This window comes from Moschus berezovskii, chromosome 7, assembly GCF_049115385.1.
Source record: "Moschus berezovskii isolate FMDL1 chromosome 7, NW_MosBer_1.0, whole genome shotgun sequence".
Lineage (NCBI taxonomy): Eukaryota > Metazoa > Chordata > Mammalia > Artiodactyla > Moschidae > Moschus > Moschus berezovskii.
The window spans coordinates 83,105,456-83,131,394 of record NC_142466.1 but is presented as its reverse complement, the minus strand read 5'-3'; the positions used below and the strand labels follow the sequence as shown (position 1 = coordinate 83,131,394).

General features: G+C 41.0%; 1 protein-coding gene across 5 annotated transcripts in view; it reads right to left on the bottom strand.

Annotated features, from left to right (window-relative positions):
- Position 1: 1 nt before the first annotated feature.
- The window catches only part of UBAP1 (ubiquitin associated protein 1), a 68,138-nt gene continuing 42,200 nt past the window's right edge, over positions 2–25,939 (bottom strand). For all 5 annotated transcript variants that reach the window (XM_055427312.2, XM_055427314.2, XM_055427311.2 and 2 more), the window contains 6 exons: positions 25,103–25,143; positions 17,051–17,175; positions 9,775–10,695; positions 2,467–2,649; positions 1,662–1,763; positions 2–1,136 (listed from right to left, as the gene is read on the bottom strand). In XM_055427312.2, coding sequence (XP_055283287.1) covers positions 996–1,136; positions 1,662–1,763; positions 2,467–2,649; positions 9,775–10,695; positions 17,051–17,175; positions 25,103–25,136 — 1,506 coding nt within the window. In that variant the 5' untranslated portion in view covers positions 25,137–25,143 and the 3' untranslated portion in view covers positions 2–995. The remainder of the gene's footprint in view (positions 1,137–1,661; positions 1,764–2,466; positions 2,650–9,774; positions 10,696–17,050; positions 17,176–25,102; positions 25,144–25,939) is intronic.

The window sequence follows — 25,939 nt, the reverse complement described above, 5'->3', positions numbered from 1 at the left end:
ATACCTTTTAGATTTTTATTAGTAGTTCTCTCTGAAGAATCAAAATAGTTAGCAAATTACTTTAGATTCATCAAGACTGTATATCCTTTGTATTTAGATCTTTAATGATGTACAACATAATACAAAACAAACCAAAGAGACTGATTTCTATGACTAGGTGTTATTCGTGTCGTCCTAGAGCAGAGGCTGGAGGGAGAGGCTGTTCTCCAGGGAGAACTGAGGTGGAGTTAGTGCTAGGGAACTAAATCACGGCCTGCTTTTTTCCCCACCTGATGTGCTAGGAAGGGACCAATGATTCCTTAAACTGACAACTGCTTCCTAGAGTAGGGGCTCTAAAATCCTGGGTAGCAGAAGATTGTAGTCCAAACCAGGCCAAAAGAAACAGGCTGGGGCAGGGAAGCGTGGTAACTGCCTGGCAGAAAAGGCAAACTCAGGGCCCAAGGGGTAAGGGCATTCTCTGCACCTCAGAGACATTGCAGAACCAGTGTCACACTAAGTGACATTGTTTAAAAGGGAAAGAAACAAAACCCTGGAAGAACCTTTCAATTGCACTCAACTTGGATTAGAGGTCAGCCCACTCTTGTGGACGAGGGAACATCTAGCCCCGAAGCAGCACTGAGTCTGGCCCCACTACCTCCTCCTCCCCAGCTCCTTTTGGCAGCTGGGCCAGGTTTCGGCTGAAGCCACACAGATCCCAAAAAGACCAGAGAAGTCAATCTGGAGGGCCAAGGCGGGAAGGACACTTCTCAGGATACAAATATTTTTAATATGGAAGGAGCCAGGACAGTTCTGGGGGCATGTGCATGCCCAAATCTTACCCACTTTCTCCCCAGCTCAAGACCTAGGCTTGTAGAGACTTGGCAAGCACAGTCTCCACACCTGACCTTCCACCCCCAAAAGAAAATCCGGAAGTGTGCCCCTTCTTCCCCACAGGTGGGCTCCTCAGGGCCTCCTGCAGGGGTGGTTCTGTGGCAGGGCCTAGGCAGGGCCTCGTCTCAGCTGGCTCCCGCCCGAGCCATGAGGTCTTCCAGAGCATTGTCCTGGTCGTTGTTGTGTAATAGCAGAACTTCCTTAATATCTTTCAGTTCAAAGCCCATTTCCTTAAATTTGCTCATTAACTGAAGAAACTCCATCATCTAAAGAGAAGTAAGAGAATACAGATTCAAGAAAGGGTTCTGGCCACACAGCACAGCCGAGTGGTAACGTACGTGCGTAAGGGGCTGCTTGGGAGGGCATCCTTGCCGGAGCCTCTCAGGCCCCCAAGCAAGCAGAGGAGGGCCGTGAAGGAAGACAGGTTGATGCCACAGCCAGCCATCCTTCAGGGGCCACACCCAGGCTCCAAATCTTACTGACCTTCACTCAGGTCCCACCATCCACATCCATGCTCCCATCCAGCCTAGGCAAAATGACTAGCCATCTCCCCCATCATCCGAAAGTACGGCTTTTGCCCAAGTCATTTTTTTCCATCCCTTCCCTGGGATCTTAAGACAATCTTCAACCTGATACTTCTATCTGAGCCAAACATCCACATGCCTGTCTGGCCAACTAGTTCTGCCTATAGTCACTGGGAGGGATAAAGGCTGTGGAACAGGAGTGCCCCCAGGACAGACTGCTTTGTCCCTTCTCTCCAGATGGTTCCCATGAAGCATGGAGGCTCCTACCTTTTCCTCTGAACACTGCTGCATTTCCAGAGCCTCTTCCACCAAAAGAGGGTCAAAGCCCTTCTCACAGAGCTGTCCATGTGCAAAGAGATAGTCGAGAATCTAAGAAAACAGAAAGGGTTTAGCACTTACTGCCACTGTTTTCTGTGCTTCCCAAAAGTCTTACACAAATCAACACGTCTGCTCCCCACCTTGACTATTACATCCTGGATAGGACTTGACTTTGTACCTTGAACTGTGTCCAACACAGCAGGACCTCAGTGACTATTTGCTGATAGACACACCCTTCTAAATATGCACTGACAGTCTTCAAAGGAGTTCCTGTCACAGCTGACTCACATCTCCCAACTGACGTCAACCCCACAGCCTGGGCAGGATATTCTAAGAAACCACCCAAGTCAGAAAGTGCCCCCAAGGCTTAGGGCTCCAGAACCCTATATTAGAACTGCCTGGGTGCTTCTGCAGGATAGACATTTGTGGAAAAAGACATGTGACCATACCTCAAGCCTATTCTGCCACTGCCTCAGGAGAAGCAGAGAAGGGGGGTAACTGTGTAGGGTGGTCCTCAGCTCCAGTACTCCTGAATCTGTCCCTCAGCCTAGGTACCAGAGCAGCCCCCAAAACAGAAGCAGTGCTGGAAACCCCCAACAAAGCCCCCCTGAGTCCTGCCCGCCCTCCCTAATCACAGGAAAAGACAATGGTGCTGTGAGTCTGAGCGACTCTAGGACAGAGGCAGGACACTTCCAGCTCCCGAGATCTGGGACCTCTGTCCTACCCCTGGCCCCATGGCTGACTAACCACTCACCTGCTCAATGTTCTCTCCTTTCTTCCTCATGGCTCTCAAGACACACTCATATGAGTAGCCCATGTTGACCACTGTCTCCAGACAGTGCCGCTCACTGGGGGACAGCGCCTGCAGTTCAGAGTAAGCCTGGGAACAGCTGGGAGTGTTGGGCACTTGTGACACTGAGAAATTAGGAGGTGTGACCTGGTGGTAGAGAAACAAAGGATTAAGGCAAGAAGACAGACCCAAGCCCCAGAAGACAAGTCACTGAGGTGGCTCAATCCAGGGGTTTATCAATCCTGACCTAATCAAACCCCAGTCAAGTAACCTGCCTGCAAGAAAGGGTCAGATTTCTGGCCAGACATCCTGAGGAAGAACAAAGAGGGGTAGGGGAGCTCCAGCTGAGGGACAGAAAAGCTGGGAAGACTCCTGCAAGTGTAGCTGTCCTCTGACCTCATCCCACCTTGCAGAGTGAGAAAGCACCATGAAAGCATATGCCCTTTCCTGCCCAAATCCCCTGGGTTTGTAGTGGAGAAAGAAGTTCTGAAAACCGCCTTTGGGTAGCACCTTGCTGGCTGCTCTCCAGGGCTCCATTATCCCTTTCCTAAACTGCCATATCTGAGTACTAGAGGGATCGTTAATTACAAACCCCCTCATTCCAGAATTGACTGTCCCAGTAACCGTGTCTATCACATCCCAGTGTCCGTCATCATGTCTATCACTGGGCTGGGTAGACGGCCAGCTTAGGGCTCCCATACTGTGAAGGCACTGCCCTTCTGCCCCACACCATGTACTGTGCTTTGATTCCCTGCAACATTTACTGTCCTACAGAAGCAAGGCTGAAGACCACCACCCCTCTAGGCTGTACCCTCAAGGACTGGAATATGGTCCCTAAGGCCCAGCCTCTACTGCACTGGCTAAAGGCAGCCTACTCCTACCACTGGCCCCTAGCCTAACGACAGATTCCCAGACTTAAACCCTACCACCACTTCTAATAATCAGCTCCAAGGCAAAAAGGCAGCTCATTCCCAGGCTGAAGGACAGAACCACCATGGAAGAAGCTCTCTTAACAACTTGGCTCATCTCCCAAGAACCAGGAAAAATCATCCAAGAAATTTTTATTTAACCCTCTCCTTTTTTGGGGGGGTGGGGGAGAGGAGGAAAGGAGCCCATTTATCCTAGAAGCATGTTCAAAATTCTACAGCTATAACCAGATGCTCTCCTCTAAATCAGCTGGGGTAAGCCAGCAAGATTCTACAGGCCTCAAAGCCTGCAGTGTCTGCTGAACCCTCTCACCAGAGCACACTCCAGGCAGTGCAGTCCTGGGGCTCAGTCATCAGGTTACAAGAGTCACGACAGGGCATGGGAACTGGAGCATACCAGTCTGGCCACTTTGCAGGCCCCAAGGCTGTCTTTTTAGGGGCAGGCTCTGTCTGGGCCTGAAAATACCAATAGCCAAACAGCATCTTGTTCACATCAATGGCACAGTACTAATCCCACAAGAAGGAGCTCCCAGACGTTAGATACAGTGTCACGTGCAGTTCTGAATGCTGGAAGCCTGGCTCTGAGCTTGAAACTTACACAGCCCTGATATGTGTGTGTGTGTGCTCAGTGGCTCAGTCATAATTGACTCTGCGACCCAAGGACTGTAGCCCACTAGGCTTCTCTGTCCTTGGAATTTTCCAGAATGGGTTGCCATTTCCTTCTCTAAGGGATCTTCTCAACCCAGGGATTGAACCTGCATCTCCTGCACTGGCAGGCCGATTCTTTACCACTGAGCCAGCTAGAAAGCCTGGGCCCTAATACACTGATTCACTCTTCCAAAATCCACTAAAATGATAATAAAACTGTATTAACCTTAGAAAAAGAGGGCATAACAGAGGACAATGTATTTCAATGAAATTTTAGAAGGTGGAATGCTAATGGAGGCAGAGTAACTGGCAGAAACAGTGAAGTTACAAGTGGGAAATGGGAGAGTCAGTCCAGCAGGAGACCCCTGAGAAGGTTTCAGCATTTGGAAGCACCAGGTACTGTTGGGGTAAGGCAAAGTATGAAGGCAGTGATCAGCAGAAAACCCTCAGGCAGACCTTGCCCAACCCACCTTCTGCGGAAATAGAAGGTTTAGTCTAGAAAATGGCAATCAATACCAAAAAGGACTGAGGATACCAGGCACAGCATATGGCATAGTGAGGTACAAGAACCCAAACGGGATTAAGTAAGCCTATCTCAATATCCTCATGTTCTTCAGCCTTCAAGCAGAATTCTTAAACTTTAATAGCCCCCAAGATCTTCATATGTTTTACAGAGCTCCCTTCAAAGCCCTGGCTCAGACAGTAAAGTGTCTGCAATGAGGGAGACTTGGGTTCGATCCCTGGGTCAGGAAGATCCCCTGGAGAAAGAAATGGCAGCCCACTCCAGTACTCTTGCCTGGAAAATCCCATGGATGGAGGAGGCTGGTAGGCTACAGTCCATGGGGTCACAAAGAGTCGGTAATGACTGAGCGACCTCACTCTGACTAAGCCTTCTCTGGTGGCTCAGATGGTAAAATCTGCCTGCAATGCAGGAGACCCACATTCGATCCCTGGGTCAGGAAGATCCTCTGGAGAAGGGAATGGCAACCCACTCCAGTATTCTTGCCTGGAGAATTCCATGTACCGAGGAGCCATGGAAGTTGGGCTACAGTCCATGGAGTCAAAAACAATCGGACACAACTGAGTGACTTTCACTTTCACTTCAAAGCCAAGTAATTAGTCAATCTTAACCATCAGCAGGCATCCCCCAGCACACATATCCCCCCATCTGGACTGTTTTTCTTTTAGTGACTCACTCTTAAAAGTGAATAGAAAGCCAAAGCCATGAACATAAGACCAAACCAGAAGACGGAAAAGACAGAGCACGAGCACTTGGAAATTTAAAATAAAGTAAAACTTTCATATAAAAGATTATGAGATTTTTTTAAAAAGGTATGATAGTCAAGCATACGTTTCAGATAGTAAAACATAAAGTCAGAGATAGAAAAGAGATTGCAAATTAGAAAAACAGCCAAGGAGGTCCAACATCCAGCTTATAGGAAGAACAGAAAACGGAAAAGTATAATACCAAAAACAAACCACAACAACAAGATTTTGAAAACTGAGCTGAGCCTTTGCTTGAAAGGATCCAGGAGGGTCAAGCACAATAAGTGACATTTACACTGGTAAATATCAAATCTCCAGAAATGAAAAAAAGGATCCCGAAAGTTTGTAGGAGTAGGGGGAAGAAATCCGAATGGCACAGTATTGCTAGAAATCAGAGGGGCTTGTACTTCAATTTGAGAGCTTTCTGTTTTTAATTTTTATTTATTTATGGCTGCACGGGGTTTTCATTGCTGTGTGCGCACTTTTCTCTAGTTGCATCAAGCTGGGGCTACTCTCTAGCTGTGGTGCACAGGCTTCCCTTATGGTGGCTTCTTGTGTTGCGGAGCACAGCTCTAGGTGTGCAGGCTTCAGTAGTTGCAGCTCCCGGGCTCCAGAGCATATTTGGCACATGGGCTTAGTTGCTCCAAGGCATGTGGAATCTTCCCGAACAGGGACTGAACTCATGTCCCCTCTGTTGGCAGGCAAATTCTTGACCAGTGGACCACCAGGGAAGTCCCTGAAAAGTTTTTTGTTTTTAAGGGAGTAATACCTTAAAAATTTTTAAGGAAAATGATCTTCAACTAAGAAATCTAAATTGACTCAAACTATTATTCACACATGAGGATAAAATTTAGACATTTTTGGATATTCAAGGATTCAAAAACAACAGGTTAACCAACAAAATTGAATGTATTTGAATGAGAAAATTATCACTAGGTCTTTGATATTCTTGGAGCATTTGGACAAAACTAGCAACAGGCACAAAGAAATTACACAATTTTTAATGGGGTAGTTAAACTATAAGAAATAAAAGCTACCAAGAAAATCCTCATCACCACCAGAGTATACCATCCCAATCATAATATTAACTAACATTAACTGAACCAAAATTTGTGATATAAATATGATGGAAGATACAAGAAGAAGGTGGAGGAAAGGCTACTATAAGGACTAAATCCTCAACTTACTATAACAGGAAGTATACTGCTAACTGCTAAGTCACTTCAGTCGCGTCCGACTCTGTGTGACCCCATAGACGAAAGCCCACCAGGCTCCCCCGTCCCTGGGATTCTCAAGGCAAGAACACTGGAGTGGGTTGCCATTTCCTTCTCCAGGAAGTATAAACCTGTCTAAAATTAATAAATTTAGAAAATGCAATGTAAGCATCCAATTCAGAAATACAGAGATAAATCCCAGTATAAACAGTTTGAAGAGTTAAAAGTACCTGACTATGGGAAGCAAAACTGGAATCATGAAGAGGTGAGGCAGGAAACTACTCTTTTTCAATATAAGCCTTTTAAATGCTACTTGGTTTCATTAAAATATTCTTGTATTACTTTGATAAAAATAAGTTCATTTTTTATTAAAAAATTTTTTTTCACTCAGTTCGTTGTGTCTTTCTTTTTCAAAGCTTCCTATTTTTTTCCTTTCTTTTTTTGGCTGTGCCACGTGACTTGTGGGATCTTAGTCCTGTCCAGGAATGGAACCCAGGGCCATGGCAGGGAATGTGCCAATTCCTAACCACTGGACCACAAGGGAAGCCTCTCCTTTTTTAAATCTAGAGATGGAGAGTGACTCTCTAAGTATTAAAACAACGGCAACATGAGAAATGATCAACAGATTTCAAGCACCAAAAGCTAAGAGATTATATATTATCAGAAATCCTTTGAAATACAATTTAAGAGCGAACTGGCACTTCTCGTATCCTTCCTGACCACAAGAAGTAAATTGAGAACTCAAGTACAAGGAAAAAGGCAAATGTTTCACTGAGTAACTGACAGAGTGGAGAAGGAGAACCTGACGGCAGATGAGCCTAACCTGTGGGCAGAGCAAGGCCTCTGGAGGGGCTGAGACACAGTGGGAAGAGACACTGATTAGGGCTAGACCAGGCAGTTCTGTGCTGGACACAGAATAAGGCACATCACAAGACTGTTCCTCTCAAGAGGATCCCACGGAGTTCTCAACTTCTAAGATTATACAATGACACATGAAAATCTGAAAAATGAGACCCAAACACTGGGCCTGAAATAGATGACAAGAACTAAATTCCGGAAATTCCCTGGGAGTTCCCATGTGAAGGATGTATATGGCCCAGCTGAGGACCATCACCCCCTACCTCCAGTCACTGTCTTGAAGAGAAGTGCTTCTCTCACCAGGAAAGGTTCTAACTAGCGGCTTCAAAGACTCACTAAGATGAAAGCCAGGATGGAACTAGGCTTTGCTCCCTAGGAGTAAGGGTCTCAACTTCCTTAAAAGATCACCACAACTCCAACTCTGTTTAAAGCTGCCCCTGGGCAGCAAATCCCCAGGCCAGGATGAAGCAGGGACCCTCGTACCCTAAAATGGATGGGTCCAAAAGAAACTGCACAATCAGATGTGTCAAAGAATAATGAGTGTTCTGCAATTAGTTCACTGGCTTTGGTCTCTCAATGGTTCACTTTAACACTCTTAAGTTAGATGGGAGTGAGGGTGGGGGATGGTGGTGGCTGAGGATCCCTAACCTTCTGGAGTGTTTTTAATTTCTCTAAAGCATACAATGAATTAGGGAGCAGAGAGGAGTATCCTGCTGACCAGAGCCCAACCACAAACCAGGGGGAATTAGGATAAGGTCCATGCTAAGAGATGTTATAGGCTTCACTGGGGACTTCAACAGTAAAGAATCCACCTGCCAATGCAGAAGACACGAGTTCCATCCCTGGGTTGGGAAGCTCCCCTGGAGAAGGAAATAGCAATCCACTCCAGTATTCTTGCCTGGGAAATCCCATGGACTTGAGGAGCCTGGTGAGCTACAGTCCTTGGGGTCGCAAAGAGGTAGACATGACTGAGCGACTAAACAAAAACAAGAGATGTTTATGCACTCTGTTGAGTTTCTCTGGGCCAACGTCCATGGACATTTACAGGCAGCAGTAAGCTCTCTGACAATGGAAGCACTCACACAGAAACAATCATTTACCAAGAACGTTACTGCTGGAACTAGGACTCTTTCTAAGGCAGGCCAAAGCTCATCTTTTCTACCAGCTAAGAGCAGGCTGATTATGGTTCTCAGAGATATCCGACCAATACAATCAGGCTCCTTTCCTACTCTAAATACCACCTTGATATGCTGTTATTTAAAAATCTGAACTGGTATAACAAAAGGTTCTTGGATTTCTATGATTTCTATTCTATAATACAATAACGTATTGTTCTGTGCTGCTGAAACAACCACATAAAGTAACCTCCCTGTATATGCAACTTCTCTGTGTGACCAAATCAGATTTTCTTCAAGATGATACAGTTCAGCTCAGTTGCTGAGTCGTGTCCAACTCTTTGCGACCGCATAGACTGTAGCACGCCAGGCCTCCCTGTCCATCAGCAACTCCCAGAGCTTGCTCAAACTCATGTCCATCGAGTTGGTGATGCCATCCAACCATCTCATCCTCTGTTGTTCCCTTCTCCTCCTGCCTTCAATCTTTCCCAGTATCAGGGTCTTTTCCAATGAGTCAGTTCTTTGCATCAGGTGGCCACACTCAAGATGACACAAGTTACAATTTTTCTACCAAATCCACCCTTCAACACTAAATCCAATCTTCCCCTCTCCCTCCCTTTGGAGAAAACGGCATAATTCTTAGTAGTAAGCCAAAAAAGAGAAAAAAAAGTAATAGAAGTATTAAAATCCACAGGTTTAAAAATAACAAATTTCAACCTTTGGCTTAAACTTCCCCAGTTACTAAAGTACCACCTCGTTTGAAGAAACGTAACCCCAAATCAGTCAAACACACAGGAGCCAACTTCAAGGCAGAAATGAGATGGGAGGAGGGAGGAGAGGGGAGTAGGGAGAAGATAAATAAGGAGTACCAACCAAGTGTAAAAAAAAAAAATTAAGAAAGTTAATAGGAAAAAGTAAAAAGGCACAAAGAGAGCAAACCTTTAAAAAATGCAAACACAAGACACAGCAGCATGGAAAAAAACAAACTGATTAGGCAGGAAAACATTCACATGCTACACATTATCTTTTTGAAGGAAAAGATTAAAAAGATACAGGAAGGTACAAAGCTAATAATCCCTGTCCTCAGAAAAATAACCAGAACTACATGTAGTTAATGTAATCAAGGTCAATCCGGTCATGCCCCATCCTTCCCTAAATCTTGAAAAGAAGAGTGTGAGGGTGGCAACTGCTAAGTAGGATTTAGAAATCTGTGGAGTTTTAATACAGGGCGATTTTAAGGCTTACCATGGGACGTGTATTTGGAGGTGCTGAATCTTCTGTGCACACAGACAAGACAGACAGGGAAGGAGTCTGGGGAGGGGTCAGGGTTGGCACCTCTGTGCCACTGTCCAAGTTCAAAGCTGAAAGCCCAAGGGTAGGATGCCCATTGAGCTCACTGGCACTGCTTTGGGTGGAAGGCTTTAGGGAATTCCGGAACGTGCCACTGCGGAGGCAGGATGTGCTATGGAAAGTGCTTGCCATCTTGGGTGTCTTCTGACTGTCATCAGAGTCAAGTTTGGGGAAGGACAAAGACTTGATATTGCTTACTGCAGGAATGGGGGGGAGGGACACTTTGGAAGACAGCGACATCTTTTCACAGTTGCCCAGCTGTGGTAAGGTTACAAAGCCATTGGGTTTGTGAAGAGGCTTGAAATCTAGGGTGGCCCGCTCCAGGGAGGCCAAGACCTCCTCCTCCTGTAACACAGACCCAGAGCCGCCTCGAGGCAAGTTACTGTCCAATAACTGGGCCATAATAGGTCCACTGGTTCCCACCAGAATGTTTCTCAGCTCTTCCTTCTCATCAATAGTTTTTAACTCCAGATTATCAAACGGGTCTTCTTCACACTCGAAGTCAGCAGGATTGAAGTCTGCCTTTGTGTGGGGCGGGCTGAGAACTTTCTGTTTCGTGGCACTGCTGCTGACCCGAGTTGGGGTGAGGATGCTGTTGTGCTGTAAGCTGGCAAGGATGGGGTTAATAGGAGGTGGCATGGTGGCTGCACTGTGAGTCTTGGAGAAGCTCATTTTGCTGTCACCCTCTGGGCCACTCTTAGAATTCACTTTAGCTTCTGCTTCCTCAGCCTTGCGCTCTGCTTCCCACTGGGCTTCTTGGATCTTCTTAATATCTTCAGCCCACTCAATGGTTTTCTTTTCCAAGGAGAAGTCATACTGAAAGATACATCAGAGAAAGGTGTGAACCCAGGTGGCCATCCCTCCCCCACCAAATTCACTTCTTTCTCTCTCTGGCACAAAGGAACTGGACAAGGCAGCATTTAAGACGTATGGGAGGATCCCACCTCAGGAAAACTAAGACTTCCTAAGCTTGTGAGATTTAATCAGACTTTGTTCCCTGGTTACATATAGAAATTAATGAGAAAGAGCTCCCACCACCTCTAATCATATACCCAGGTCATACGTACCTTGCTGCTTCCTTTGCTTCTCTCCCCTCAGGCCATTTCCCTTCCTAGAATTCTTGACTGGTGGCTCAGGCAGAACTCAACCACCTTCTCTATGAGGTTTTCCTAATGGCCCATTCCTTCCTCTGAACTCTTACATATTATCTGTCTACCATTTGATGCTGAGCACATGTGACCACATGAAATCTTTCTCTAAAATATTTCCCCAACACAGTCACAAGCCTCCTGTGGGCAGCAACTGGGCTTGTAGACCCTCTTAAGATCTCTATTATCTAACACAATGTCCTCTGTGCTCAATAATAACAACAGGCCCTAGTATTTAAGAAGCACTTACAAGGTGCCATGCATGATTCTAAACACTTTTTATGTATTAGCTCTCTAGATTTTCTCAACATTACAACGGTTATGCTCAAGGTCATGATGCTGCTAAGTGGTAGAGCCTGGATCTGAACCCAGGCAGTCTGACAATATATTAAATTACAATGAACAGACTGTACTCTAACTGTAGGAAAAGTGCTTATTAAGAAATCTAGACATATTCAAATTAAGATTTTTACAGTCCAAACAACAAAAACAAACCATCTCATAAAAATATGGCCAGAGGATCTGAGTAGAATCTTTCAAAGAAGCCATACAGATGGTCAGAAGCACATGAAAAGATGTTCAACATCACTAATTATTAGGGAAATGCAAATCAAAACCACAATAAGGCATCACCTCACGCCCATTAAAATGTCTACTATCAAAAAGGCAAGAAATAACAAGTGTTGGCGAGAATGTGGAGAAAAGGGAACCTTCATACATATTGTTGGTGGGAGTGTAAACTGGCACAGCCACTGTGGAAAACAGTATGGAAACTTCTCAAAAGAATTACCATATAATCCAGCAATTCCACTTTGGGGTATTTATCCAAAGAAGACACAAAGACCAATTCAAAGAGATACAGGCACTCCTGTGTTCATCACTATTCACAACACCAAGATACAGATACAATCTACATGCCCATCAATGGATGAATGGATAAAGAAAATGTGGGGGAGGGGTGTGTGTTTATGTATGTACATATGCATGTGCAATACACATACACACAACATAAAATTAAAAAAGAAAGATGAAATTTAGTCATTTGCAAAAACATGGACAGACCTTGATGGCATTGTACTAAGTGAAATAAGTCAGAAGGTGAAAGACAAATACTGCATGATTCCACATGTATACACACACAAGCATACAAAACAAAACAAGAACACAGAGAGAAAAGAGATTAGTTATGAGCCGAGGGACAAAAATTGAGTAAAGAAGTCAACAGTGTAGTGAGAGATGGAAACTAAATTCTGGTGGTAAGGGTGCTGCAGTGTATACCCAAGTCAGAACATAATGCTGTTTACATGAAAATTCCACAATGTTATAAATCAATGTTACTTCAATTTTCTAAAAAAAATATTTTACAGTATAAACTGCACAAAAATTCACTTCAAGGTTCCTTACTAGCTTTAAGCACTGTTCAGTCACTAAGTCGTGTCTGACTCTTTGCAACCCCATGGACTACAGTACACCAGGTTTCCCTGTCCTTCACTATCTCCCAGAATTTGGTCAAATTCATGTTTGTTGAGTCGGTGACACCATCAAACCATCTCCTTCTCTGTCACCCTCTTCTCCTCCTGCCTTCAATCTTTCTCTCCCAGGATGAGGGTCTTTTCCAAAGAGTCAACCCTTTGCAGCAGGTGGCCAAAGTACTGGTACTTCAGCTTCAGCCATCAGTTCTTCCAATGAATATTCAGGGTGGATTTCCTTTAGGATTGAGTGGTTTGATCTCCCTGCTGTCCAGGGTACTCTCAAGAGTTTCAGTGCTACAATTCGAAAGCATCAATTCTTCAGCACTCAGCCTTCTTTATGGTCCAACTCTCACATCCATACCTGACTTGGAAAAACCATAGCTTTGACTATATAGACCTTGTCAGCGAAATGATGTCTCTGCTTTTTCATATGCAGTCTAGGTGGGTCATAGCTTTTCTTCTAAGGAGTGTCTTTTTTAATTTCAGGCTGCAGTCACTATCCGCCATGATTTTGGAGCCCAAGAAAATAAAATCGTCACTGTTTCTACTTGCAGCTTCAAGTATAGATCAATTTATAAAAATTTCATTTGTATACTTGGAAAAAATTATCTACTATATTAAACAAAATTCACCTAGAACAGGAGTAAAAACCTCTGTGTTCACCCTAAGGCATCAAAGCTAAACAGTGTGTCTGGAGACACAATAAGAGAAAAGAGGGGAAAGGGAGAGGAAAGGGGCCTACCGTGACAAGAGTCTCAGAAAAAACACAGCAGAAGAAAGCAGGTTTCATCCTAAACCTTTCAGCTGCAAACAACACAACAGAAGCCTGGAAATGCACAAATCCAGAAGTTCATTTACACACTCCTGAGTCAGTTACTGGGCCTCAGAAAAACACTTAGGGTTTCACAGGGCTTCCTTTCTACCTATAACAGAAGAGTGAGAAAACAGCACTGACCAAAGGTTGCTGTTCTAACTAGGGAGGAAATCCAATTTTGCAACTGGTTTCCCCCACCAAAATCAGGCGTGACCAACTTCCCACTGACTGTAAACACAGGTCTCTGAAGTTTTACTCCCGAAAGTAACTGGAAATTTCTTCCCTCTGTAATAAAACCTTGAGTTTTTTTTTAAAGTTACCAAAGTAACGTAGAAGACTTGGAACATAGTAAAAAAAAACCAAAAAAACAGAAAAAATTAGGAGAATTATCACAGTGAAACAGAATGTGATTTTTGAGTGCATAATAATAACAGCATCTAATATTTATGGAGTACTAGGAATCAGAGTAAGCATTATAAATGCACTATTTTATTTAATGCTTATAACAATCTTGTTATAAATTAAATTTATAAATTAAAATTGCTATTACATGGCCATTCCAGCCCATGAATCAGTGAACCAGAGTCTGCTCTAAGCTGTGACACCAAGGGCCACCCTCCACTACTGTGGTCACCACTACTGTTTCATTTTCAATGAAAACTTTCTGGGCCTGGGTGCAAGGCCTCCATATGATTTACTGACTCGCTTTGATGACTTTTAATCTGAAACCCAAGGGCAAATATGAAAAAGTCACACGAAGCTTCAAGCTATCTGTTTAGGGCTTTAGGTCTGATTCCTTTCTGGATAGAGATGGAACAGCAGTAACACCACAGCCTAACCTCCTCCTGGAGACCTGAAGCAGTCAAAGTTTAAGTGAGCTATCTGCACTTAGAGAACAAAAACACATCAGCTAGCCCACACAGGAATGGAGCTTGGAGCCTTGATCTCCTCTTCTGTCATTAGTGGGCACTGTGAGTATGGCAGGCAGAGAACCAGGCACTCATTAGGGTTTCACGCGGATCAAACAGAAAATTCCCAGCAAAGCCTATAATGGCAACAAATGTGGGATTCTAAACAAATTTTCTGAATGATTCAATGAGGCAGTGAATAATATGAGAACTACTGAAATAAAATGCAGGTGTTATTTAAATCATATTGCTAATAATGTTCTGCACACAGGGTACTATTTACTGAATATTTGTTGTTGCCAATAAAAAAGCCACCAGGCAAACAGAACAAGGTAAAACTTCATATGGGAAATTGCCATCTCTTCTGGCCCAATAAATTCTCCATACAAAAGGAGGATCAATTCAGTATACAAAAACATGTAAGATATTCAACATTACCTGAAGCTAGGGAAATGTACATCAAAACCACCATAAAAGAGAGACTCCCCTAGCAGTCCGGCGGTTAAGACGCACTGCTTCCACTGCAGGGGATGTACGTTTGATCCCTGGTCAGGAAACTAGGCACACATGCCATACCATGAGGCCAAAAAGAAAAGAAAAAAAAAAAAAACAACAACCATGAAACCACTGCACACCCATAAGGATGTATATAACCAAAAAGACAGATGGTAAGTTGGCAAGGATATGCAGAAACTGTAAACTTCATGCAGTGCAGGCAAGATTATAAACTGGTATGGCCACTTTGGAAAACAGTCTGGCAATTCCTCAAAAGGTAAAACACAGTTAATATATGATCCAGCAATTCCACTCCTATGTACATACCCAAGAAAACTGAAAGTATATGTCTGCACAAAAACCTGTATACAAACATTCACAGCAGTATTGTTCCTAAAAGCCAAAAAACTGGAAACCATCAAAAATGTCTATCCACAGTGAACTTCCCTGGAGGTCCAATGGTTAAGATTCCTAGCTTCCATTGCAGGGGGAACAGGTTCAGTGCCTGGTCAGGGAACTAAGATTCCACATGCCGCTCAGTACGACCGAAAAAGAGTCTATCACCTGATGAATGGATAAACAAACTGTGGTATATCAACACAATGGAATTATTCAGCTATAAAAATCAATGTAAAACTTGAAAACATCATGTTACATAAAATAAACCTATCACATATGTATTTATATACTGTCATATATAAAAGACTAAATATTGTATTATTCCATTTATATGATATTCCAGAATAGACAAATTCATGAAGACAGAAAGTAGATTTAGTGGTTGCCAGGGTTTGATGGGAGGGGAAAATAGGGAGTGACTACTAATGTACAATGGATTTCTTTTCGGGGTGATAAAAATGTCCTAGAATTAGATGGTGGTAATGGTTATACAATTCCAAATATAATAATAAAGACTCCACTTATTTGCATACCTTAAAAGGGAAAATTTTGTGGTATGTGAATTATTTATCAATAAAGCTATTATTTAAACATGTAACAAGTTCTCCCACTATGATTATTCCCTACAAAGACTAGAAAAAAAACCAAAGTTTTTATTATTACTTTTTGGCTGTGCCATGCCACTTGTAGGATCTTAAGTTCCCCAACCAGGGATCGAACTGAGGTGCTCAGCAGTGAAAGCACAGAATAAGCCTAACCACTGGATTGCCAGGGAATTCCCAAATCTTTTTTTTCCTCCCAAAGAATACACTTTAGAGTAACATGGTAATGCTTTAGTAAATTCCCCATCTTTGCCAAGAAGTTGTATTTTAAAAATCTAAAGTCACAGAACTAAGTATTTGGGTGAGCAGTGTACCCTTCTGTTTTTCCATGTAACTTCTTCTCTAAACTATAAGCTCCTTGAGGACAGTGTAAGGCATTTGTCTCTATCCTCAGCCACAGCAGAGTGTCCCTCAAAAGCAGGCATTAAATAAGTGTAGGAAGTCACAGAGCATGGGGGCATTTCCTGCTTTCAAGATGTAATTTTATACACTTACATATAAGTGAGTTTTAAAGATGCAAGGACTGAAAAAGAAGCTATTGAGGGAATGGCATTTAAGCACAGTCTAGAAGAATAAACAGATTTTTAACAGGCAGACCACTTTCAGTATGGTGAGAAAGAGGAGACTATTTCAAGCGGATATAACCACTCATGAGAAAAGCATGATACAGACAAGTAGTACATGTAGTACATTCGACAAACCGCTAGTATCCTGGTTTGGAGGGGAAATGGAGGAGATGATAAGCTAAGGTACTCGACCATTATCTTATGTCTAGACTTGATTCAGTAAAGGTTGGTGAATCATTGTAAGTTTTTATATTCAGGAATATTATTCTAGAAACAATATGAAAAATAGAAGGAAAATTCTGTAAGCTACTCTGTAAGCAGAGGAGCCCATTAAAGAGACTACTGAAATAGCCCAGGTGAAAAACTAAGGTAAGGATAAACTGAATGGCAAAGGGAAGACATAGCAGAGAGAAAATATTATGTAACTTGAGTGACCAAGAAGGTAATGAGCACATTTATAGAAGGAAAGAGGAGAAAGTCAGATGAGCAATAGGAATTTGTTTTGGGCAAGGTACAGAACCCCAGGAACATACAACCTAACAGATTATACAAGATCTGTAAAAGATATATAAACATATACAAAGGTGTTGGGGGGGTTGTGCATATGTGCATGCCTATGTGTGAGAGAGACAGTGTGAGCCAAGCAATAACAGGAGCTATCAGAAACATAAATAAGAGAAGATTTTTTTTTCTATTGCACTATATATCAAATTCTTACTCCTTAAAATTTTAAATGTACTAAACTTTAACTAAAAATTACCACTTACCTGTACTTCTCTGACAACCTGCAAACAATCAGGCAAGGAGAAGCCAATAGGAAGACCAACTTTAGCTGGTGTTTTGAATTTGTCTCCTATCTTAAATGGGACATCATCAAGGTAACTGAAAGTCCCTACAATCAAAAATAAAGTAGAAAATATCAGCAAAGAACTTATTATTTGTTTTTGTATAATCTTATGTCTAGGATACAGCATTAATTTACGCAATCCTAAGACTAAAAGTTACAGAGTTCCTTCTCTGACTGCTTACCTTCTCCTGATCCTAGATCTCTACGGAAGAACTCCCACTTGAGGTTACTTTGGTTGGGAAGATCCCCTGGAGGAGGGAAAGGCAACCTACTTATTTTCTTGCCTGGAGAATCGACATGGATGGACAGAGGAGCCTGACGGGCTATAGTCCATAGGGTCGCAAAGAGCAGGACAGGATTAAAGCGACTTAGCACACAAGAATACTTGGTACAAAGGCCAAAATACTCATAGCAACCTAAAAGGCGTCCCCAAACGCCCATTTCCTCTCTTGCCCTCAACTCCTGGCTTATTGCATTAGGTCACAGTGATTCTCTATTCCTCAACCATGACGTGGTCAAAATTATCTCAAAAAATCTGCACTGGCTGCAACCTCTATCTGGAATGCTCTTCCCTCAGATAGTCACATGGCTTACTCCTTCACCTCCTTCAAGTCTTTGCTCAAATGTCACTTAGTTCTAAGTGAGGCTTACCCTGACCACCCTTTTAAAAATTACTCCACACCCTAACCACAGCAATCTCACATTACTATCTATGTTTCTCCATTGGACTTATTACCTTCTAACGTATTTTGTAATTTTCATTTTAATTGTATTTATTGTCTGTCTTGCCCAGTGGAATACAAGTAACTTGCAAGTATTTAAGTTTTATTTACTGATGTAGTCTCAAAACCTACAGTACTGCCAGCACATATAAGGCACTTATTAAATACTGCTGAATTGATGAAATAATCTTGATAGAATCGCCACAAAAGAACCTCTTTGGTTAGGATTTCTCTACTCCAGTAAGGATCATTTTTTAATTAATACAAAGAACTACTCTAAAAAAATTTTTTAAAGTGTTATTTTAGAGATGTGGAAGGAAAACCAGATAAGACCAGAGGAATCAGACTAGGATTATCAGGAGATACAAACCATACACAACTGAACTGCTTTTAACTCCTTAAATGTTCTCTGTTCATCACAGATGAGTAATACAGAAAGATGGGACATTATAATCAACTGACAGGATCAGACAAAATGAAGTCGTTCTTGTCTATGAATCTTACGAGGTATACACTGCAAGTCAGACCATCTTTTCTTTTCCGAATCAGGTGTGGGGCTAACACGCTGGCAGTATCAGGGACAATGAAATACAGTTGATAAAATAAATTTTGCTTTTTGAATATTAGCAGCTAGTAGAATGAGGCTTTCTGGGTCTCACACATGTATATCTCCTTGAGTATTCTCATGAACAGAATAAGACAATTATACATCTTCCATGAAGAGGCTTCTCTTAATAAAAACTCCACAGATTTCAAGACTTATCAAGGTCAAGATATATTTGTAATCTTGTCATCATCCCCATTTCCCAAGAGCATTAGACACTGCTCTGATACTCCTGAAACCTCCAACAGAAAGAAGACTCCTGTTCCTACCCTTGGGGGAGAGGTTCTACCTCTTTCCCAGCTAGAATTAAAACATCTTAACTGTCTCTCACTCAAATAGTAAATTAAATCCATAACTGTGTTCAATTTAATAATTTTTCTGAGGCACAACCATAATTGTTAACATTCTTGGAAAGCTTTCATATTGGTCGTATTTGTATAAGTGTTTTCTCAGATGCCAATGCCTGTCACATTCCCACCCTTATTTACTTGATTAATTATGTCTTGTTCTTTAAGAATGAGCTTAAGAAAAACTTCCTTCTCAATTTCAGAACAGGTCTTACCACTCTGTATTGCTAACAGTTTGTTTCCTTTTACTCCCTGCCCGCCCCCCACCAAAGACTTTGATCAACACTTTGATCAAATTGAGCAGATCAAACTGAAAGACCACATGGTCTTAAACTTCTCTTAGTATTTATTAAAAACGCAAAATGATTTACCTAAAATGGCAAAGCTAGTGATGAAAAGGTTTTAACAGATATTCACGCAAGGTAAGCATATTTGTAAGGTTCTGCAGAAAGTCACAAGAATGTACCAGAGGTACCAAAAAGACCAAAGTATCAGGTACCATCACAGCTTGCCAACAAAACCCTGGTTACAACACTAAAACCTTCTGCCACTTAAAATGCTTTACAGTATAGAGATCAAAAGCAAGGCCCTTTTTATTTGTAGAGAAGTTTTACCTGTTTTCCATGAAAACAGGTGCTCAAAAGTTACTTAAAGAGTCTAAAAGGTGCTGCTGCTGCTGCTAAGTCACTTCAGTCGTGTCCGACTCTGTGTGACCCCATAGATGGAAGCCCACCAGGCCCCCCCGTCCCTGGGATTCCCCAGGCAAGAACACTGGAGTGGGTTGCCATTTCCTTCTCCAATATGTGAAAGTGAAAAGTGAAAGTGAAGTCGCTCAGTCGTGTCCGATCCTGAGCGACCCCACGGACTGCAGCCTACCAGGCTCCTCCATCCATGGGATTTTCCAGGCAAGAGTACTGGAGTGGCTTGCCATTGCTTTCTCCACTACCTTCAGCTAGTGCCCTGATTAACTGGAAACAAAGCTGGAACTGGTATTTTCTAAGAAGCACTGGAAAGACTTATAGTCAAGTTAATAATCACAAAATTAAGTCTTCTGTTTAAGAAAATTTTAAGTACACAAAGCAGGTTAATTATATGACACATACATATTTTAAAAATCCTATGTATAATAAGACTTACGTGCACACATGATACACAAATATAGAAAACCTATCCACGTTAATACTAACAAAATTTTCTTAAATGAATAGTTCTTTTAGAGTTTGGTAATGGGGAGGTGAGGGGGGAAAACTATTTTAAAAAGTACTTAAGATATGTGAGCCAAATGATAATATCTTTAGAGAAAGGAGTTCAGCACACCTTCCAGTTAGAAAACTATGACAGTGCTGTATATGCACACAGACAACTTCTATTCTATAAACGGAAGTAGGTCTTGGCTTAAGGACAGACCAGATGAAGTAGAACACCTTGAAACAACTGCGATTTCCCTTTATTAGCACCGATTACAGGTAACTGGTTTAAAAAGCAGTTTCATTTCACTAACAAAGCCAATGCCCGAGTGATTTAGCACATTCTCTAACCTTCTGCCCCCACAACCCCAGGCTTTGGTAACAGGGAATGAATAAACAAGTTTCAGGATTATTGGGAGGAGGGGTTAGAGCTTTAAGACAGAGCAACAAAAAGCAACTTTTTGAATAATGGACAGAGATTAGTACAACTGAATGAGGCTGCTTTGAGGATTACAAAGAATATTTTTACAAATATAACCAACTATACCTTAGGAACTATTCATTTTTAGCCAATATATCAGAATATCTATTTAAAAACATCAATTTCTCTTGTATCTCAATACATTTTATTATTAAATAGATTCAATAAAACCTCAACCACGTGGCCAAGAGAATTAAGCACTGTGGCTAACAATTTTCTGGCTCAACCCAAGTACCTTTTAGTTTCAGTCTTTATTACTGAAGATCCTTCTAAAACATCTGAGACCATTACCCTCATTTTCATTTAAAAAAACAAAGTACATCTCTGATGGAAGGGTTGTTCCTTGAGGTCAGTTTCTGCACACTGCTTGCCATTATGCCATGGTAGAAGGAAACAGGGTAAATGTGTAAATGACTCAGGATAAATTCTAAGAAGGTTTCATTCTGTTTCCTAAGTTGCTGATACATTTATGATCTTGTAACCTGCCTGATTTTCTGGGAAAAAAAAAAAATGTAATTCTACATGGGGATAGAAATTCCTAATAGAGGGTAGCAAACGGATTACGCTTAATGCAGATTTTACTGTGCGTTCAAATTGAGGTTTTCGAAAGACTAGATCAAATTTAAAACTAGGTGAAAATGGCAATTCCATTAACTATCATTACCTTAAAGCTGTAAATCAGATTAACAGTTGCAAAATTAGATCTATAGATAAATGGAGAGACAAACACACACACACATATACACATGCTGCTGCTGCTGCTGCTGCTGCTGCTAAGTCACTTCAGTCGTGTCCGACTCTGTGTGACCCCACAGACGGAAGCCCACCAGGCTCCCCTGTCCCTGGGATTCTCCAGGCAAGAACACTGGAGTGGGTTGCCATTTCCTTCTCCAATGTGTGAAAGTGGAAAGTGAAAAGTGAAAGTGAAGTCACATATACACATACACATATACAATTCTGTAAGTATCACTACAAGATAAGAAGTCAAAAGAAAATGTTATTCATACCCTAACAAAAGCAAGATAACCTACAAAATCAGCTTTTTAATATGTAGGGTCTGGTGTTAAATCAAAAATAAGACACAAAAAAAAGCAAGAAAAAGTGATCCACCATCAAAAGAAGAACCCAAATGCAAGGTATTGGAATTCTCAGAGAACTTTAAAACTGTAATCATGTGTTAAAGGATCTAATGGAATAGGTGACCATGTGTGAGCAGATGGTGAATTTCAACAGAGAAATGGAAATAAAGAGAGACAAATGGAAACACTAAAAATTCAGTATGAGAGAATAAAATTTTTGATAGTTCATAAGCCGGGCTATGCTAATCAGAAGAAAGTACTCAGAAGAGGAAAGAATTAAAGAATTTGAAATTAGGTCAAAAGAAATGAAAACAATTAAAACACAAAGAGAAAAAAAAAACCGGAATAGAGTCTTAAGAGATCTCCAGGACAATATCAAACAGCCTAATGTGCATGTGATTAGTCTCAAAAGGCGGAGAGAGATATATGCAGCAAAAGAAATGAGAGAGGAGATAATCGCTGCAAATTTTCAAAAGTAGTAAAAGACATCAATCCCTAGATCCAAGAAGTTTCGCTAACTCAAGCAGGGTAAATACATAGAAAATCATATCAGGGCACCTCATAATCAAAATGTTGCAAACAAAAGCTAAAATCTTAAAAGAGGGGAGATGGACATCATATTATGTACAGAAGAAAATGATTATAGGATGGATGATTTCTCTGTATTACACTGTTACTTGAAAAAAAATCAGTAACACATCAACTTTTAAAACAATCTATGGACTTCCCTGGCAATTCAGCAGTTAAGACTGAGCTTCCACTGCAGGGGCACGGGTTCCCTTGGTTAGGGAAGTAAGATCCCACACACAACAGTGTGGCCAAAAAATAAATATATACATTTTTTTTCTATCATTTAGCAGAAAAAGTAATTCAATATCTTAGTAAAAATTACACAAAGAGCAAAATAAACATTTCCAAAAGTTAGCTAAAAACGGTCATAAATATGACAGCTTGACCTTTCAAAGGAGGAAGTTTAATTTTACTAAGCCCAATTACAAAGACATTTTTTCCTCAAATTAGAATCTCAAGGCATTTTTCCAAATACTAAAAAGTTGTTTGTTGAAACAGTTTTTTAGAAATCCTTCAAAATTCACTTTTGGAAAACAACTTTTTCTCAGATAAAACAAGTGGAAAATTAATTAAAAACTAAAGACTGACATTCAGAAAGGCCAGCTCTAAACTGGGCCAAAGGTTTGCAATTAACATAATAAGAAAAATATTTTTAAAGGTCTTTGAAAAGTTACTATATCTCTTATTCTATTTAGGTGTATATGGTTATTGATGACAGTGAAAGAAGTTCAATCTCAACTGTAAAGAATGAACTTGAAGAAAAATAAAATACTAGTTATAAGACAGCATAGATACAGTCAGCCCAAATATTTAAATTTTTTAAAAAGTATTTTCATATCCAGTCATGAGACCAGCTGTTACCTCCTTGTGCACACTCCAAATGACCTAGAATTACACACACACACACACACACACACATTATCTAATCCCCAATCAGATAATACCTACCTTAGGGGGTACCAACCCAGAGGCTCATAAACTAAATGGTGTCAAATCAGATACTTGCCTGACCAGGAGATACAAAAACTTTAGCTATATGATGCCAGCCACTTAAGTTCAAAAATCAAGTATCAAGATGCAAACATAACTAGGGAGGCCATTTTTGGCCCTGTGCCCTCTACGCAAGTAGGTCAAGAAAGCAAGTCTATAAACAGAATAAAAATGGAGCACGTCCACAGAGAAGAGCACGAGAGATGGACAGAGTTGTAGACTTCGTTTCCTGGGTTTCTAATTTCAGCCTTGTAAGGCCAGATGGAATTTGATTTCCTGCATTCAGATGCCTACAATATTGCCTATTAAACATTCTCCACTCATTCCCTTTAATTTCTATTCCTTAAACTAATGATACCTAAAAATAAGATTCTTTATTTAAAAACTGAACTAAAGCCACCAAAATTCAAGTAGGAGTTCAGCAAATTAAAGCAGAAGCCAAAGAGAGAAAATCTCAAATTTTACTCAGAATGTCTCCTTTAAACAATAATATTTTGGTTAGGAATGTAAAGAGAAAGAGGAAGTCCTTAAAAATTAATCTTCACTGTTCAGAATTATAATCTCTCTAGACTGCTTAGCTGGAATACTTAATAAACTAAGGTCCAATTTATTTTCACTCCAATGAAAACGGAGTTTCCTTGTTCTTTTCTCTCCTAGGTCTTCCCTCTCTCCTTGGCTCTGTCCTCTTTTCCCTTAAAAAAGTGACCCAGAGGCAACTAAGATTTGCCTCTCTATATCATGTGAATACTTTGAAAAAGCCCTGTAATAATCCTTAACAGAGTTAGCTTACCTAGAAGATATGATGCCTGACCCATTACACAGAATACAAATTCCAGAGTTTGAATGACTGTTCCAAAAAGATTTAACAAAACATGCAAGCAATGAATGTAAGCACATGCACAGTGGTGGTTCAAAATATTAAAGCCGTTGCATAAAATATATAAACAAGTTAAAAACCATAGTAACTGCTGCACTGCTCTGACTCAGCTAGTGATATTTTGTAAATTAGAAGAGCGTAGTGATACATGTTGCCATTCAGTCTAACAAGTCACTTTTACAATGACAATTTTTAAAATGGAAGATTAGTTTTAAAACCCCTTTTAAAATAATTGTGCTATCTGGATATTTCTGGTGTTTCTTATTTTTTACTGTATAAAAAGATGGTTTAATTTTAACTTCCTAGGTACTTCCATTCCTATCAAATGCAGATAACAAAGTTTATTAATGTATTCATTTTGGAAGGCTGTATCTCAGAAAAAGATGATAAACTATTAGCTTTTAAATGCAAAATTGTAATTCCTGTTGGATAGTTGCTAAGTTGTGTCCAACTCTGCCACCGCATGGACTGTAGCCTGCCAGGCTCTCTGGCCATGTAATTTCCCAGGCAAGAATACTGGAGTGGGTCGCCATTTCCTTCTCCAGGGGATCCGGACCCAGGGATCAAACCTGTGTCTCCTGCATTAGCAGGAGGATACGTTACTGCTGAGCCACCACAGAAGCCCAAAACTGTCATTACAACTACCAATACTTCTGTAATATATTGACCTGCTAATCATGTCTCATTTGTTGTAAATTACTTCTTTTTATGGGGGGAAAATACCTAAATCAAAACATTATAAAACATTAATTAAAGGCTTAGAATTGTTCACACCTGATGGAGAAGAGATGGACCAGCGAATAAGAAAGGGCATGGTAACTACTTCAAAATACTGCTGAAGAACAACAAAAACAGATAGGCTCCCTCTCCAAATCCATTAGTTTCGAGTATAATAAACACAATGACACTCAAAATTTAACTATCTATTTGAAGAAATGCTTCAATATTAAAGTTATATGTGAAGTTCTATGGAATGCATATATGCTACACTGTTGTACAACTTTATTTTTCTCAATCGGCTCATTTAAATAAACAAAAAGGGACATTTACTAATGTGATTTCAAATTCTCTGATCAGATCAAAACTTAAACCATAATATCTAACAGTCCACTTACCATGAAAATCTGCACCCAACTTCTTAGAAGCCATTTAGAACCTGAAAAACAAAGAAATATGTCTTAGCCACATTACGCCTCAAGGGGATGTAAACAAACCATCATAAGAAAATTTAGATATGAAAAAACCCCAGAAGACTAAAGGGTTCCAGGACTGATACAACCTCAAACTTCTCAATCCCAAAGTCTTAAAAAAGAAAGCAGAAAGGAGGAGAAACCACTTTTCTATACTAAAACAATCCTGTAATCTACATGTTCTGAAAACAAACAAAATATTAGAACAGCAAACTGGCCACTAACCAATTTATATGCAAACTGTCCAGAAAAAAAAAACCTTACTAAACACTTATCTTCCTGATATAAACTACAAATGTCAATACTTGGCAGTTTTCTCAAGATTTTTAAACCATCCCATTTAATTCAGTTATGTAAACACAGACCTTTTATTGACAATGAACTGTAACTGTTAAGACTGACACTTCTGAATTAGGCAGTCAATGACGTACAATCTTCCCTATCTGTTTGGCTGCGCTGGCCTTAGTTGTGGCACGCAGGATGTTCATTGTGGCATGTGAACTCTTAGTTATGGCATGTGGGATGAGTTCCCTGATCAGAGATTGAACCCGGGCCCCCTGCACACACTGGGAGTACCGAATCTTAGCATCTGGACCACCTTGTACTGTTTTAATTTTGTAAAAAATTCCAAAAAGGGGAACCTTCCTGGCAATTCAGTGGTTAAGACTCCATGCTTTCACCGTGGGGGTCAGGGTTTGATCTCTGGTCAGGGAACTGAGATCCCACAAGCTGTAATTCCACAGGCTGTGTGTGCAGTGCTGC